The sequence below is a fragment of the Schistocerca gregaria genome, chromosome 5 (assembly GCF_023897955.1).
Source record: "Schistocerca gregaria isolate iqSchGreg1 chromosome 5, iqSchGreg1.2, whole genome shotgun sequence".
In the NCBI taxonomy this organism is placed as follows: Eukaryota; Metazoa; Arthropoda; class Insecta; order Orthoptera; family Acrididae; genus Schistocerca; species Schistocerca gregaria.
In genome coordinates this window covers 273,319,598-273,336,417 of record NC_064924.1, presented here as the reverse complement: position 1 = coordinate 273,336,417, position 16,820 = coordinate 273,319,598, and the positions used below count along the sequence as shown (strand labels likewise).

The window sequence follows — 16,820 nt, the reverse complement described above, 5'->3', positions numbered from 1 at the left end:
TATTCCAGTCAACATTGTCAAAATCTTTCCTTAATCTTTCTTCTAAGATAAGTCTGAAGGTCAGTATTGCCTCACGTGTTCCAACATTTCTACGGAATCCAAACTGATCTTCCCCGAGGTCAGCTTCTATCAGTTTTTCCAGTCACCTGTAAATAATTCCTGTTAGTATTTTGCAGCTGTGATTATTAAACTGATAGTTTGGTAATTTTCACATCTGTCAACACCTGCTTTCTTTGGGATTGGAATTATTATATTCTTCTTGAAGTCTGAGGGTATTTCGCCTGTCTCATACATCTTGCTCACCAGATGGAAGAGTTTTGTCAGGACTAGCTCTCCCAAGGCCATCAGTAGTTCTAATGGAATGTTGTCTACTTCCGCGGCCTTGTTTCGACTCTGGTCTTTCAGTGCTCTGTCAAACTCTTCACGCAGTATCGTATCTCCCATTTCATCTTCATCTACATCCTCTTCCATTTCCATAATATTGTCCGCAAGTACATCGCTCTTGTATAGACCCTCTATACACTCCTTCCACTTTTCTGCTTTCCCATCTTTGCTTAGAACTGGGTTTCCATCAGAGCTCTTGATATTCATACAAGTGGCTCTCTGTTCTCCAAAGGTCTCTTTAATTTTCCTGTAGGCTGTATCTATCTTACCCCTAGTGAGATAAGCCTCCACATCCTTACACTTGTCCTCTAGCCATCCCTGCTTAGCCATTTTGCACTTCCTGACGATCTCATTTTTGAGACGTTTGTATTCCTTTTTGCCTGCTTCATTTACTGCATTTTTATATTTTCTCCTTTCATCAATTAATTCAATATTTCTTCTGTTACCCAAGGATTTCTAGCAGCCCTCATCTTTTTACCTACTTGATCCTCTGCTGCCTTCACTACTTCATCCCTTAGAGTTACCCATTCATCTTCTACTGTATGCCTTTCCCTCATTCCTGTCAACTGTTCCTTATTTTGTTTTCATCAATATGTATTAAAAATATCAAGTTACTGGGTTCCTCTTTATGATAATATTATCCCATTTAAAACTGGATTGTTTTTCAGTGGCCTTTTGAGTAACAGATATACTTTTCTGTTTGCAGCTATTGTCAGTTTGTTCTGGCTACTTCAATCACTTATTTTGTTTTCTAGACGGACTTGTGAGTTTGCTGATCCAATGACTAATAACTCGTCTGCATAACCAACTACCCCATTTACCCTCTCATCCACATCCAAATTGTTTAGGAATGCCCAAATAGCAATATCCCAAAATATTAGTCCACAGATTTAGCCCTGTGGGCATAATTTCATTACTTTCTTGACTACTTTCTTGTCACATGCTACCCAGTCTGCTCTTCTATTTTTGCAATAATCTAGTAAGCTGTTGTTATATAGGGCAGTTGGTAGTTGCATCTCTCTCAACCTAGCAAAAAATGGATTCCACCAAAGGTTATCAAAACCATCTGCAATTTACATTAAAATTGTAACTATGCATTTATTGTTTGTCTTGTGTATTATTTCTAATGCATGATTAATTGAATCATCTACTACTCTTTTTGTCCCAAAACCATACTGGTGTGAACTTAGGCCGAAGAGCTGCCTGTGTGAGTGTAGTTGATCACAAAGGAGCTGCTCCTGTACCTTAGCCAAAGTGTTTAGGAGGCAGATTAGTCTGTATGTTCTGGGGCCAGTTGGGTCGCTGTCCTCTGATTTCTTAATAATTAACACATTGACAGTTTTCTGAAGAGCAGGGATTCCTCCTTGTTGTCAGACATTGTTTAACACGTCCGTTAGAAAAAGGGGGGGGGGGGGGATGATCTGTGTGACAGTTTTTTTAAGAGTTTCCAAAAGTGTTCCATCTGGGTCAGGAGCCTTTCTATTTTTAAGTCTATCAACCACTACATGACTAGTGGCATCGGCTGTTCGAATAGGATTTTTAAGATCAGAAATTAACAATGTAGTGAATGTGGGAGGCACCATGGCTTTATAGATTTTTTTTGGCGTCACATAAGGGGTGCGCTTAGTTGTTTTAAGTTCCTGGATCTTCCTTTCTTCAAGGAATATACTGCAGTCCCTACTCCAGACAGAGTGATCCCGCAGAACAATTGAAACACTTCAAGTGAAAACTGACTCCTTCATGGGCAGCCTTATCACTTTTATCACAAGTGGCTTCTTCTTTCTATCCTAGAGTAGTGTGCCCAAAGTGCTGGCATTTAAAACAGCACATTTGGTTCGGGTCATGGGGCCACACGTTTAAGTGAAGGAAACCTGTTTAGATATTCCCTGAGGCTTTAGCGCTATTGAAGGTAAGGATAAAGGAGTCAGATTTTACCAGATCCCCACCCACATGTTTCATATTTTGCACATCAAAGATACATTCCTGAGCCACTCATCTATCAATTCTTCATTGGGAATATCTACAAGATCTCTACAAAAAAACTACTTGACCGATTTTGAAGTGCCAGCAACACTCTCTAAACTTTCTTTGAATACATAAAGGCAATACTTTCTCAAAGGAGCCCTCTTTTCTTTTAACTATTAAAAGGACATTCTGATTACCAGCATACATTCTGTTACTAGAACCAATAGTTTTGGAAATAATTCCTGAGTGAGGAGGACTGGCTCATGAGCCCTCTTGTTGGATTGTGTGTTAGTATCTACCAGTGGCCAACCAATGACGCTGGGAGGAGGAGGAGGAGGAGGAGGAGGAGGAGAAAATTTTGAGGGTTCCATCTCGGTCTCATAAGCACATATGGAAATAAGTGTCCAGTCAGACAAAACCCTTCTTGCCCGAAAAAGCCATACAAATCTAAGGTGTGGCAGTTTTCCCAGAGCCTGCCTGCTAATGACTTTTCCACTTCGACATATATGCACCTCACTGCCCAGTTCAGGAATCCTGAGGTCAGCAAGGTTTTTCTAAATCACTTAAGGCATGGTTCCTTCAGCAAGACTATCCTCGTTACACTCATCTGTAAATTTACTTACTTGTTATGTGTTTGTGTACCTGTATATAAGACTAATAATGACTATGAAAACAAGTATGCGGGTAAGCTACTATTAACAGCAAAGTGAACACATTATCATAGCCAAGATAGACACGGAGCCAACAACCCAACTTGGTAATAGAAGCTAGCTTCACATATGACAGGGACATTGAAAGAATGTGTGATGAGAGAAAAGAAATCATTCAGATCATTAAGAGAGAGGAAAATTTTATTGTACTGGGAGATGAGTTCAACAGCAGGAAAAGGAAAATAGGGAAAAACAGTAGAGTATGAAAAGCAGGGAAGTAATAAAAGAGAAGCTGCCTGGAAGAATTTTGCACAGAGCATAATTTAATCATTGCTGACACTAGGTTGTATACACGGAAGACATCTGTAAACACTAGAAGGCTTCAGGTTCATTACATAATGATAAGACACAGATTTTCAAACAGTATTTAAAAGAAGGTATCTCCAGGAGCAGATGTGAACTTGGGCCATAGTTCATTGCTTATGAACTGCAGATTAAAACTGAAGAAATTGCAAGATAGGCAGAAAATTAAGATAATGAGACCTGGGTACATTGAAAGAATCGAAGATTTTTGAGTTTCAGAATGAGCATTAGGCAACAGAAACTGCAAAACTTCTATGCAGGAATGGCAAGAGGACAAACTCAAGTTTACAGAAACGTGTATTACTAGAGGACTGACAAATACAGCCTCTAGGAAAATTAAAGAGGCCTTTGGAGAAAAGAGAAGCAACTGCTTGAATATCAACAGCTCAGATACAAAAACAACTGGTTCTAACCAAAGAAGGGAAAACTGAAAAGTGGAAGGGGTATATAAAGGAGGTATACGAGAGAAATGAACTTGAAGTCAACATTATAGAAAGGCAAGGGGAATTAGATGAGATGGAAGATACAATACTGTGGGAAGAATATGACAGAACACTGAAAGACTTAAGTCAAAACAAGGCCCCTAGAATAGAAGACATTACCTCAGAACTTCTGACATCTTTAGGAGAACTGTCCATGAATAAACTCTTCCACCTGATGTGCAAGCTATGTGTGACACTGGAAATACCCTCAGACTGCTAGAAGAATGTAATAATTCAAATTCCCAAGAAAATAGGTGGTGACAGGTCCAAATATTATTGAACTATCGGCTTAATAGGTCATGGTTACAAAATACAGCCACAAATTATTTACAGAAGAGTGAAAAAACTGGCATAAGCTCAGCTCAGGGAGAATCAGTTTGGATTATGGAAAAATGTATGAATATGCGAGGCAATACTGAGCCTATGACTCATCTTACAAGATAGGTTCAAGAAAGGCAAATCTACATTTACAGCATTTGTAGATATAGTGTAAGCTTGTGACAGTGTTGACTGGAACACACTGTTTGAAATTCTGAATGTTGCAGAGATAAAATATAGAAAGTGAAAGTTTATATAGGCCTACATCTTGTACATAAATCAGACTGCAGTCGTCTGTTGAAGGACATGAGAGGGAAGCTGTAATTCAAAAGGGAATCACACACAGGGTTGTAGTGTATGCCCAATGTTATTCAATCTGTAAACTGAGCAAGTTGTAAAGGAAGCAAAAAAATTGGAGACAGAATTAAAGTTCAGGGAGAAAAAGTAAGAAGTTTGAGGTTTGTCAATGGCATTTTAATTCTGTCAGGGACAGCAAAGGACGTATTAAAAACAGGTGAGGCCGAGCAAAATATATTACGAAGCGATACACTGGAGGGGATAACAATGTGTATTCAGTACTAATCATTGGCTTTGACCAGTAATGTAGGAAACATGCAACAAATGTCGTAAACATGGCGACAACAACACAAATTGGGTGATGATTTTTCAACATGCTGAGTTACAGATCAGTCAGCCACTACAACTAGTTTTCTTTCTTGCTTTCATATGTGCTGGCTATGCCACCTCTCAACCATACTGTCACTTTCCCACCTAACCTAGGGCTTGGGCTAAGCTAGAGATCAGTCTGTCAGAACAATCGGTCCCCCCACCCTCCCTTTTCAAATTCGTTGACTTCACCAACAAGCAATCAAGTGGAGAAAACACCCATTACAAGGTGACATCCGGGCAGCCATTAACATTATGTCAGTGGTCAAAGGCGATAACTAGATCGAATCCTCTTGGCCCATTAAAAGTAGTAGGCCTAAAGAGTTTTTCTATTGCTCAGTAAAATAACTGATGATGGCGAAAGCAGAGATGTTTTAATATGTACACTGACAATGGTGTGTGTGTGTGTGTGTGTGTGTGTGTGTGTGTGTGTGTGTGTTTGTTTGTTTGTTTGTTTGTTTGTTTGAGAGAGAGAGAGAGAGAGAGAGAGAGAGAGAGAGAGAGAGAGAGAGAGAGAGAGAGAGAGAGAACTTGACTACAAGAAGGAAGTAATTGACAGGAGACATTCTGCAACATAAAGGAATCATCAATTTACTACTTGAAGGAACTGTGTGTGGAGGGAGGACCGTAAAGGGAGAGAAAGACTCAAATACTATAAATAGGTTCAAATGATATAGACTGCAATAGCTTTTCAGTGGGGAAGGGGCACAGGACGGAGTAGCATGGAGGACTGCGTCAGACTTCGCAACAAAGGCTTCAGTTTCTTTCTTTCCTTGCATAAGCTGAAAAGTCCTACATGACTGGAAGACTACTATCACACTAAAGTCTCACCAAATTCCAAACTGATCAGCATAAAATCTTGTTTCTCTTGTTTTAGGCCTACATCACTTCATCATAGGTAGGTGGAAATTTTGGTATACAGCTACTGTTTCATATGTTAAGCACCTTCATTAAAATATATAGGCCTACATGTCTTTCACACATAACAGTAGGACTACTTTCAAATATTATATAAAAGCAAAAGAATAACAATTTAATGGCACCACTAGAGCATCTTTTATTAAGGTCTCTCACTGGGGGCCGAACCGCATACATTACAAAGTATTTAACTCTTTCGCGAATGAAAATAAAGTTAGACATAGCATTCATCTTGATTAATTCCAAGGTGACCATATTTTCTAGACCCAAATTTGAGACACAATAAAAATGTTGATATTGCAAAAAATTAATTGAATGTAATAAATACAAAACGTCACTGTAATTCATTACAAAATATACGTTCATTTATATTTTATTAGTACTTCCTACAAGCAAACAAACTGTATTTATCAGTGTTGTCAATTTTCTTCAGAATGTCTGCATTCTTCAACTGCATATGAAAAAATTGAACACTAATTTTATCATAATTCACCCTAATCTTTAAAACTGCATAATTAATATAACAAGCTGTGTTTTGTCACTGGTCCATATATCATTCACGTGAGAAAATGCCCTTTTAGTAACGGCCTTAGTGCCAGGAAAAAAAAAGAATAACTCCACTGACTCGAGTAAATCTGAGTAATGCACGAGTCTGACTGAAATGAAAATAATAATAATAATACATAGCGATACAGGTGAAATAAATATCAAAGTCAGTCTACGGGCTTAAATCGCTTTATAATTGCTAATCCTGGGCAAATGGGTATTACTTTCGGAAAAAAAATGTGGGACACAAATACAAACGTCGCAAATGTCTCGAAAAAAATGGAACGGATGGTCGCCTTATTCAAATATTCTTCGCCACAGAAATCTACTATCAAATAACATGTCTTCTCAGACATCGTCAACGGGATGGAAAAAAGTAACGGTGACAGAACGGACAAGACAGTATTACGCGCTGACAGATTGTCTGTTTCGCAACTGGAAAATGTTGCTTTGTTTCTTGCTCATCTATTCTCCTTTCGTATTATTACTAAAATGCAAGTTTGGCAGAACGGAGATTTTTTCCTATTATTTAATGCCTGCGAGAAGTATTCTTATATTACTTTAATAAGTTCTCCACTAAGTTAGAAAAACGCCAGCGTTTAACTGGTAACTACACAAGAAATAAACTTGAAAAGAAAAATCCTACCATGATCACCCAACATCATTCATTTGGCAGGTCAATTATTGCAACCAAACTAACGCGGCACACCACTACTCCCGTCTAACATCATAGACTAAAGAGCAAATCGATCTGTCGAAAACCACTATTATAACTGTTCATTTTTATCATTGTATTAATATTTAAAGTTAATTTGATAATAACAAGTATTTAACGTTAAAAGCAGATAATTTATATTAATCTATACATCAAACAAATCGTGTTAATGAGATATCGACTGTGTGAGGTCATGTTTGGGATGTAGTTGCACTTTCATACTTCTTTGGTTTTGAAGTTTGTTTATTGTTGTGTATTGTGTATACACTATACAGTTGTGAGAGGAAGCGGTCGTGTGATGAATGATGAATCTGAATTGTGCGGCTCGGCTGCACCGACTTCGGAAAATCTTAAAACTGGCAGTTCGTTTACCAGACGAACTGGAATATGCATCACGACACACATGCATTAAAAACAGGCAGATTAATGATTTCGTTAGGTCTTTGCATCATGGTGGCGTTTGTGTGGACGATTTAGATTTGAAGAATTACACTAATAAATTAATCTCGGAGTACAATATGTTACTGCGTGGTAGTGTTGCCGATTCAAAAAGAGTTACTGAATTGCAACCGATTATTGACATCCTCAATAAAAAGAAGCATTTGGAAGAGTCTTTGGATGTTTTGAATGAATTAAAAGGAGGTAAAAGTATTAAATGCACACAATTTTAAATACTCAACCTCAGAACTAGTAGTAACGCGACTGCTTATTTTTGCTATTTGTCTAATAAGGAAGTCTCTGTGGATCATACAAGCCATCTATCAGTTGATTTGTTTTTTATTGATCCCAGAAATACTGTTATGTGTTGTTGCACATGGATATGGGACACAGTGCTCATTGATTAGAGATAATATAAATTTATGAATTAAAACGGTTATTGTTGTGTTTGAATAGGTGCCGCTGATGATAAGGAATTTGGAAGAATGGCTGAGAATGAAGAGAAACTCTACAAGGAGAGACTGGCAGAAATTAATTCAAAGGCTTGTATCTGATTGTGTAAGAAACGTTTGTAGGATACTTGTGACCCAGTTCTAAAATAGAATGAACACATTGATAACCTGATTCAGGAAGTCAGTCTGTTGTAATTAACATTTACCTATAAATATATCTCACTAATGCTTGCTTATTTTGCATACTATTGCACACTGCTGCCATCCAGTATAAATCAGTGTTATTGGATCTACAAAATAAACCATTAAAATATTATATGCAGATGAAAACTAAATATTAGACTGATATCCGTTCAAGAGGCTTCTAACCTAATTCCCCAGTACATTTTCTCATTAATGTTGTTTGTGGTCTTAATAGAAGATGTTATCATATGCATGGTATGTAGAACCACAGTTAACAAGCTTTATATTATTGTCTTCAACTAGACTTGAATAGAGATTGCATCTCTACAATAGATCAAAAGCTTCTATCAATTATTTGAACATGTGTTTTGGGTTGGCACATCTCTGAATACTGTAGTGAACAGAGAATTATTAGAAAACGCAGGGAGAGACAGTGAAGGGTCACAAACCTTTTTACCACAAAATGTGAAACTGGTGATGAAACCACACACAAAGTAATAAGCTTAAAACACACAACAAAGCAGAAGAGAAAACATCAACAGGATTGAGAGATGAGATGGGCTACTCTAAATCAGATGTTGACAAAGTTTGAATATTTTGCAGGGACTGACCCTAGTGCCAGAGGTATAAAATGTAAAATTATGCATTTCACTAAAATTGTCTGGAATGTTACTAATGACATAGCTGTTCATGATTATATGCAAATTTGGGACCCTTGTAGTAGTCAGTATGTAGAATAATATGTGGATATAGTTGCCACAAATTGTACACACTTCAGTCATGATAGTACACAGCAGTACAATGACAAAATAATCGAAAGAAACAATAAAAAAATCAAAAGAGAGATATTTGTTCGTTGTTCTGAATGTCGATTTTGTGTATCTATATCAATTTCGGCAGTCAATGCTGCCAAGGAGCTGCCTACCTCCCCTCCCATCCAGTACAGAGTATCGTGTAGTGAATGGGAAGGTGACCCTACTCCAGAATGTAATCTTTAGAAATGCAGTATTACTTATTATAGCAAGAGTAAGGCAGGTCATAATTGGCAATACTCAAAACAGGTGACTTGATGCTGAATCCTCCAACAGTATAAGATGATCAACCAAGTGTTGATGTTTTGGCTAGGGAGCCAGGTGCGTATCGACTTTTTGCAATTTGCCTTTACCCCAGGCCAAACAAACCACTCCATAATGAACCTTTTGTTGGGACGAACTGCGGGGTGTGATAGATTATGCAAGGTATCAAAGGTGGATTTATGGAATTTTGCTGGGACTAAGGAGTGTGGCCTGCCAAGTGATGTATCACACCATAAGTGCATGCTAGAGTTAGGCTTATGAATGTGTTGCAACTGTAAACTTGTGCTGGAGTTGTCCAAGAATGCATGTAACTGTCTGTCTTGGTCCTTCTCCATGGTCAACCTGCCAAAATCAATTGGTGCACTAAGGGCATGGAAGAGTGACATGTAATCAGCTACCACATTGCCCCTCTCCATTTACATGCCAGATGTTGGAAGTAAATTGTGCGAATTAGTCCAGGTATCTGAAGCAGCAGTGGGTACACGTAATGACTTTGAATGTGGATAGCACAAACCAATGTGAGTTGGCCTGTAAAAAGTGTGATGGACCAACCCTCTTAATTGGTATTTCACTGCCTCACATATTGCTAGCCATTCATGGTCGTAAGCCAACCACAAATGTTGGGTCCCCTTCATTTGGCAGGAAAGGAACCCTCGAAGTTACTGGATACTGTCTGCTGTCTGTTGCAACACTGCACCAACAGCATTCTCGCTTGTGCCATCCGCAACAGACAAATGTGCCATAGGTGGGGAATGGGCCAAGGTCACAGTGTTCTGTAAGGATTGTTTAATCACGTAATCACGTCGAAAGTATGTTGTTGGTTGTTTGGGGGAAGAGACCAAACAGCGAGGTTATCGGTCTCATAGGATTAGGGAAGGATGGGGAAGGAAGTCGGCCGTGTCCTTTCAAAGGAACCCTCCCGGCATTTGCCTGGAGTGATTTAGGGAAATCATGGAAGACCTAAATCAGGATGGTCGGACGCGGGATTGAACCGTTGTCCTTCCGCAAAAGCATGTGCCATTTTCATTGACTAATGTGTGGGTTGGTTTCTCCATATTATTCTTCCTCTTTAGGGCATTAGTTAGTGGCAGCTGGATTCTTGCAGCCTACAGAATATGTTGCCAATTAAAGTTTGTCATATCTAAAAAAACTTTTTAATTCTTGATAAACACATGAGTCCACCATGATTCACGTCAGTGTATTCGAAAATGACAAATGTTGTGAACTGTGATCATTCCACCATTGTGTGACATTTGCATGGAATGGGGAATGTTGAAAAATCAGGTATATGGTTACTGCAAGCTCTAAGTCAAAATCGCTCTAAGGCAAAATCACAAAAGTCAGCAGGTAGCCATATGCACATCTCTGATTGCTCAGCATCTCTTGGCTCGTGAACAACCCCAACTGTCCCCACCCTGTATCATTAGTTGTGATAAGAAATGACATGTTTTTGCTAAATTAAGATAAAAAAAAAGGAATGTTTGAGCTCAAACAAAGCAGCAGCTTCCTATACAAAGACATGCATGCATCCACAAAAGAGAGAGAGTTATGCATCTGGTGGAACAGCGACAGTGTGGTGTATTATGAATTGCTTCTACAACCATCACTGCTGACATTCATTGTCAACAACTGAGATATCTTTCAGATGCAGTCTGAAAACAGTGACCAGGAAGACTGCATGAAGTGATGCTGTTCCGCGATAACCCCCACCCACATTCTGCTAGACTGACAAAAAACACTGTACAGGAGTTGGGTTGGGAAGTCATTCTGCACCCAAATCAGTCTCCTAATCTTGCACTCTTAGTGTTTCACCTTTTTCGATCTCTATCAAACAACCTTCAAGGAACTTATTTTCCAAATGGAAATGTGCTCCCAATATAGATAGCTCGATGAGTTCTTCATCCTCAAAACCACTGTGGAATCAAAGAGTTACCCCAGTGTAGGCACACTGCTGTAAATAGTGAAAGATAATAAACTAGTGATTAATGTCTTAGTTATGTGCATCTGTTGTGTTTATTAAACTTGTGGAAAAATCCTATGAACTTATGCACTATCCCAGTATTGTGATCTTCTTGTGTAAGATTAGTTGATAAGAGGACAAATTGAAATGCAGTGTTTGTGGAGTGATACTCACAGTGAATCATGTTTTTACATATTGTGCTTTATATGTCGACAAAAGGAAACATTTTGGCCTACCAAGGGACTTACCTCATTGCTAGGCATTAATGCCATGTTAGCAAGAAAATTGGTAAAATTTTGTGTGGCATCAGAGTTCCTCCCCAATTTACATCGGCAGAAATTTTAATGTGTTTTTGGGTAGCTGGTTCATCCTATGAATTGTATGCAACCAACCTGCCACAATTTGTCCACTAAACTATATTATCATTACTGTAAATATGTAACAGCAGTACAATTGGAGAGACTGTCGAATGCATGTGCAACATTTTAATGTTCAAATTTGTAGATACAGAGTCTGTTTTTAATTTGAACTACTTGTACCACTGTACCTAGTACTTGTGAGATGACTTTGTCATTTATTGCCAAAATCACTCATCCATCCCTTCAGGAGACTTTCCCAAAGAGACTAAATCACAGGTGACATCATTGAGCTTTTCCACAGTGAGCTTTTCTGCTGGCTTAAAAATATTAGTTGCCTGGTATTCAAGTGTTAGACATGGGCGTAATCTATGTTATCCTGTCCTGGTATTCATGTGGCAGCTGGTCATTGGAAGGGGGAGGGAGAGAGAGAGAGAGAAAGAGAACACAACCAATATATTCGTAGACCACTTTAACGAGGAAGGTGTGCCACCAGAAAAAAAAACCTGATTTCTTGTGTTATGTTGGCAACACTTTCATAACAGTCGCATGAAAGGAAATGAATGAATTTCTTTCACTTTTCAATGCCTTATGTCAGAGATCAATTTCAAGAGGATGGCTGCTCAGCTCGCTGTCCTATAATTCAGATTTAAGCTTTCTGTGATATGATGTGCCTTTTTTTGTTGGGGAAGGGGGGGCGGGAGACTACTGTGAAGAAGAGGGACGTGATTACCATACCTTGGGTCATTATGGGAAGGAAGGGAAAGGGGTTCTATGTAAACATACTTTAAAAAACTACATCTAAGAACATATAGTAGCCCACCTTTTCATTTTTTATAGTGTGTGTATTATTTATCCTCAGAACATGTGTTAATAGGCTCATCAGAGATTTATCTATTATATAATGCAATGTTTCTGAATTTACCTTACAGTTTTAGTTAATTGTAATGAAGTGTATTAAGTGAATGTAGACCTTAGGCGGTGACATGCAAAATGATGCCACAGTTGGATATTAGTGTTAAAACTTTAGCTTTTAGATTCAGAGGGAGGTGACTTCCTCTCAGAATGTCTTTGTTCTTGCTCCTGGAGGTGATACTAAAAATGTTGTTTATTCTACATTTTGTAGCAAAATAATTAATTCTCAGATAGCTACATTTTTTTAAATGGGCACAATATGTAGACGAACAACCATGTTGCCAATCATCAGGTATACTGACAAACTGACTGCTTCGGGGGGAGGTGTGTAGTTTCTCTCTCTTTCTCTCTCTCTCTCTCTCTCTCTCTCTCTCTCTCTCTCTCTCTCTCTCTCTCTCTCTCTCCCCTCTGTCTCACCTCCCATAAAAGAGAAGTATTTGATGGAATGGGCAGTTCATTTTCCTGATTTGTCACCAGTTTCTTCATAGAGTACTTTGACAAGAAAGTCAGTTCAAGAGAATCTAACTGATTTATTTTGTTATGTTGACAACTACTTCATAATATTGCCACATCCAAGGAAATTAATGGATTTCTTTCACCTCTCAGTGCCTTACATCAGAGATCAACTTCACATGAAAATGGAAGTGAGGGGAGCAAGTGGCACATTGGATCACAATGTATACTGCAAGAAAGTGCACATTGAATTGTACTTTCATGTAGACTGGTGCCACCATCCAGCACAGAGGAACTGGGCACTCAGAACATTGGCAGGCAGTACCTGTACACCTTGGGAGACAGCTACAGTGGGAGATTTCATGAAGCCTTTTCTCTAACCAACAACACAACAGACAGAAATAGGAGAGAGTGCTGGAAAGGACATAACCACGGTATTATTCCATGCGGCAATGCTTAATGTGGGTAGTGTCAAGAAATACATTTGACCACTAGCAGACTGTGCAAAATTTACCAGTGAATTACAAAGTTGTGGCCTATAACCTTTTGACTTACTAATGTAGTAATCACAACTAAATTGAATATATTAATTTTACATGTATAAGGTGAACTGTTTAAATGTATTTAAATTGATCATGTATTTAATGTATTTAAATTGATCATTTAATATTACAAGGAATAAAATAAAGTGGAAAAAGAAAGAATGACGACAACAGTGGAAATCGAACCTGAGTCAACCAATCGCCAGTCCACAAACTTACCCAGTCAGTTACAGAAATGACTTGGGCGATTTCATGTCAAATCGTACAGATCATGACACCCGGAAACTTATGGGCTTCCTTTAACTTACAATTTTAAGATGAAAATACGAAATTCAAGTTAATTTTTCCACTTAAAAAGAAATTCTGATTTAGAGAGCCACAAAATTCTATCTTTTCTGTCATATTGCCAGATGCTACTGATGTAATTAGAAATAGTGTATTATCTGCTCCAGCTATCTTTATTATGTAAATATTTATTACTAAAAATGTAAAATTTGCATTTTTATGAGTTTTTACAACTTATTTACTCAAAAAACCTGATCCAAAAACTTTTGAGAATTATACAAAATATTGTTTGGTTAATATTTTAGTAGTCAGTGCACATACAGTAGGTAGTAGTTTTCTATGTAAAGGGTTAAAAAAATTTCTGCATATCCACAACACTAAATTTCTAATGCAAAATATGCATGTTGGCAATGCTGTTTCCAGTGCTCTTCTGTTTATAACAAATGAGTGAGAACTTGCACACAAACTATTCTGCATTAAGTTTTGTGTTTGTTTTGACCTTTTTCTTAGATACAGTATCAGTGAGGAAATACCTGCAGTGAAAGAGTGAGGTGTGTAGACTGTGAAAAACGAAGCAAGAAGGTGGTGTTTAACAAAATTGAAAACCACTTGACAGTGGTTGGAAATCTGTCAGAGGTATTGCAGAAATATCTTGGTCCTCAAGTAATGGTATTAGCATCACATCAGTTGTGTAGGAATTGCTACGCTCACTACAAGAAGAAATTTAGTGACAACCCACTTGAATGATTACCATCACCTAAATGTGAAATGAAGAAGACAATGCAGATGTTTGTATTCCTGCCTGTAAAGTTGTCGAAGCATTTAATGTTAGCATTTCTGCTGTAGCTCCTATTATATCCCCCCTTAAACATCCAGGAAAGGTAAGAAGCACAAGAAGAAAACGGTGTGTAAAAAGATAAATGGAAGAAATTGAAACAAGTTTTACACAAGCAACATCTTCCAAACTTTGTGAAGTGTATAATGTAGATGCACTTATTGCAGAACCTGAAGATAGTGATATGTGCACGAAATGTGATGTATGAGTTCGAAAACTAAATACTGTTATCTCAGCAGCCACCTTTACTGAGAAGGTACAGTTACTGATACTGATACCAAGTAGCTACTCTAAGCAGCAGATACAGAAATACATGCCCTCTTCCTCATATTATTTGATTTCAAAAGCTCGTAAAATAAGGAATGAGAAAGGTATTTGGGCATGCCCAGATTCTTACTGTGGACATCCATTGCAAGATGATATGCTTACTGTTGCTCTCTAAATGATGTCAAAGATTGCAGCAGGCAAAGTCCTAACCAGATTGGTGTTATCTCCATTAGGGAAAATGGTGAGAAAGTTAAATAGGTAGAAAGATATGTGACAAGGTCAGTAAGAGAAGCATATCTCCTAATGAAAAAGGAGAATGCGAATTTAAAAATTGATCTCACAAAATTCTACTTCTTATGACTAAAATGGGTAAAATGCCCGCCAATGAAAGAAAGTATACACATTTATTTACTGCACTAATTTGGAACTTCACCATAAGCAGTGTCACAGGAAAGAAGTATGCAGAGATGGATGTGATGCTTTTGTGTATATGTCAGGAGCTGCAAGATAAATGTTGATTGCAGGAGTGCAATGTGTTGTGGTGCTGAAGTGATGATTGTTGATTGTTGATGCATTAACCCTTCAGAATACTGACAATGATGTAACCTATGCATTCTTGGACGGAGGAGAGTTGATGAAGAAGACAGTAGAGGCAGGGAAGTTTGTTACAGAGGTTAGACATTGAGTCATGAAAGGAATAGCTCACCATCATATCTGGAGGATTCAGAGCCAGGCCATAGCAGAAGTAAAATCAGCCACATCTCAATTCTGGCACACAGCATGGGTGTTGCTCTCTTTCTTGGAACACCACACAGTTTTACTACTGCCATTGATGATCTCATTCTTGGCATTGCACGTGCATGTTACACTGTTTGCATGATAATTGATGACATAGCATCTGGAGGCCATACATTTCCTAAAACTGTGTGTGATTGATGGTGCATCATCTCATTTTAAAAACCACTTTCAGCTTTGTGAGCTTGGTCAACACTGTAGTACAGAAATTAAGGCAAAAAGTGGATATTTTCAGCAAAAGGTCATGGAAAAGGTGCATGTGATGGGGTAGGAGGTCTCTGTAAACATCATGCAACAAGATTTAATCTCCAGTATGAAATTTTGATGCTATAAGAGATGCTACTGGATTTGTACACACCATATCAACATTAGTAACAAACTTCAAAATGAAATTTTATGGGAATTCCATTTAAAAAAGATAGAAGAGTGGTCTGCTATGAAGCCTCTGGTAGGAATTCAATCAAGTCGCTGCTGGATTGCATCCTGGAGTGGCACATACATTGCAATAACAGTTCTCCATGAAATGCAGCCTGTTACTATGTGTGAAATACAGAGACTACAGTATACATTAGAAGACTTTGTAGTGCACCACTTCATTTCTTGTGTGTATGACAGTCAATGGTGAGTGGAACATATAAAGCGTCTCTCATGAGCTGCAAGATATAACGGTTTCCTTTATGACACCTCATGGTCCTACTAATGCTTTCAAATTGCCATCATCAAAAGATTACTATGTAGTTCCCATTTCCCAAGTACTGCTCTTGTTGGATAGTCCTCGTCTGTGTGCAGATTCAGCTCGGCTATACAAGTTCAATCAGAAATAGTTTAAAAATACTAATCTTTTCAACATTACAGTGTTGATTGTTACATTGTAGGCAATTTTGAGTCATGGAAAGTCATGAAGAAGTAAAAGCTTGACAGAAGACAATAATAATTTATAAATAATATCATAAATAGAAAAATGGGTATAAATATTCTATATATATCATTTTCGGTAAAAAATGCTTTCAGACAAAATTATGAATTGTTTTTCCACTGGTTTATAATGTTGTAAAGTAATTATTTTGACTCAGAAATACCAGTTTTGCATGATATTTACTTAAAATCAGCAATCAGTTTAAATATTAAGTGTCCATGATCTTTTTGACCTTGGGAGTAGAGCTAGATTTACCTAAAAAATTTATCACATTTTGTACAGACTAGTACTACCCACCCTGATTGTACATTCCCTAAGTCAATGATCAACTAACATACCA

At 37.9% G+C, this 16,820-nt stretch overlaps 2 protein-coding genes across 2 annotated transcripts in view; one reads left to right on the top strand and one right to left on the bottom strand.

The window, feature by feature from the left end:
• The window catches only part of LOC126271942 (scm-like with four MBT domains protein 1), a 161,551-nt gene extending 154,484 nt beyond the window's left edge, over nt 1-7,067 (bottom strand). The window contains exon 1 of the mRNA XM_049974369.1: nt 6,939-7,067. Coding sequence (XP_049830326.1) covers nt 6,939-6,957 — 19 coding nt within the window. The 5' untranslated portion in view covers nt 6,958-7,067. The remainder of the gene's footprint in view (nt 1-6,938) is intronic.
• Nucleotides 6,976-16,820, top strand: part of LOC126271943 (peptide chain release factor 1-like, mitochondrial) — a 57,362-nt gene continuing 47,517 nt past the window's right edge. Inside the window, exons 1-2 of the mRNA XM_049974370.1 lie at nt 6,976-7,649; nt 7,902-7,987. Of these exons, the coding sequence (XP_049830327.1) occupies nt 7,310-7,649; nt 7,902-7,987 (426 nt within the window). The 5' untranslated portion in view covers nt 6,976-7,309. The remainder of the gene's footprint in view (nt 7,650-7,901; nt 7,988-16,820) is intronic.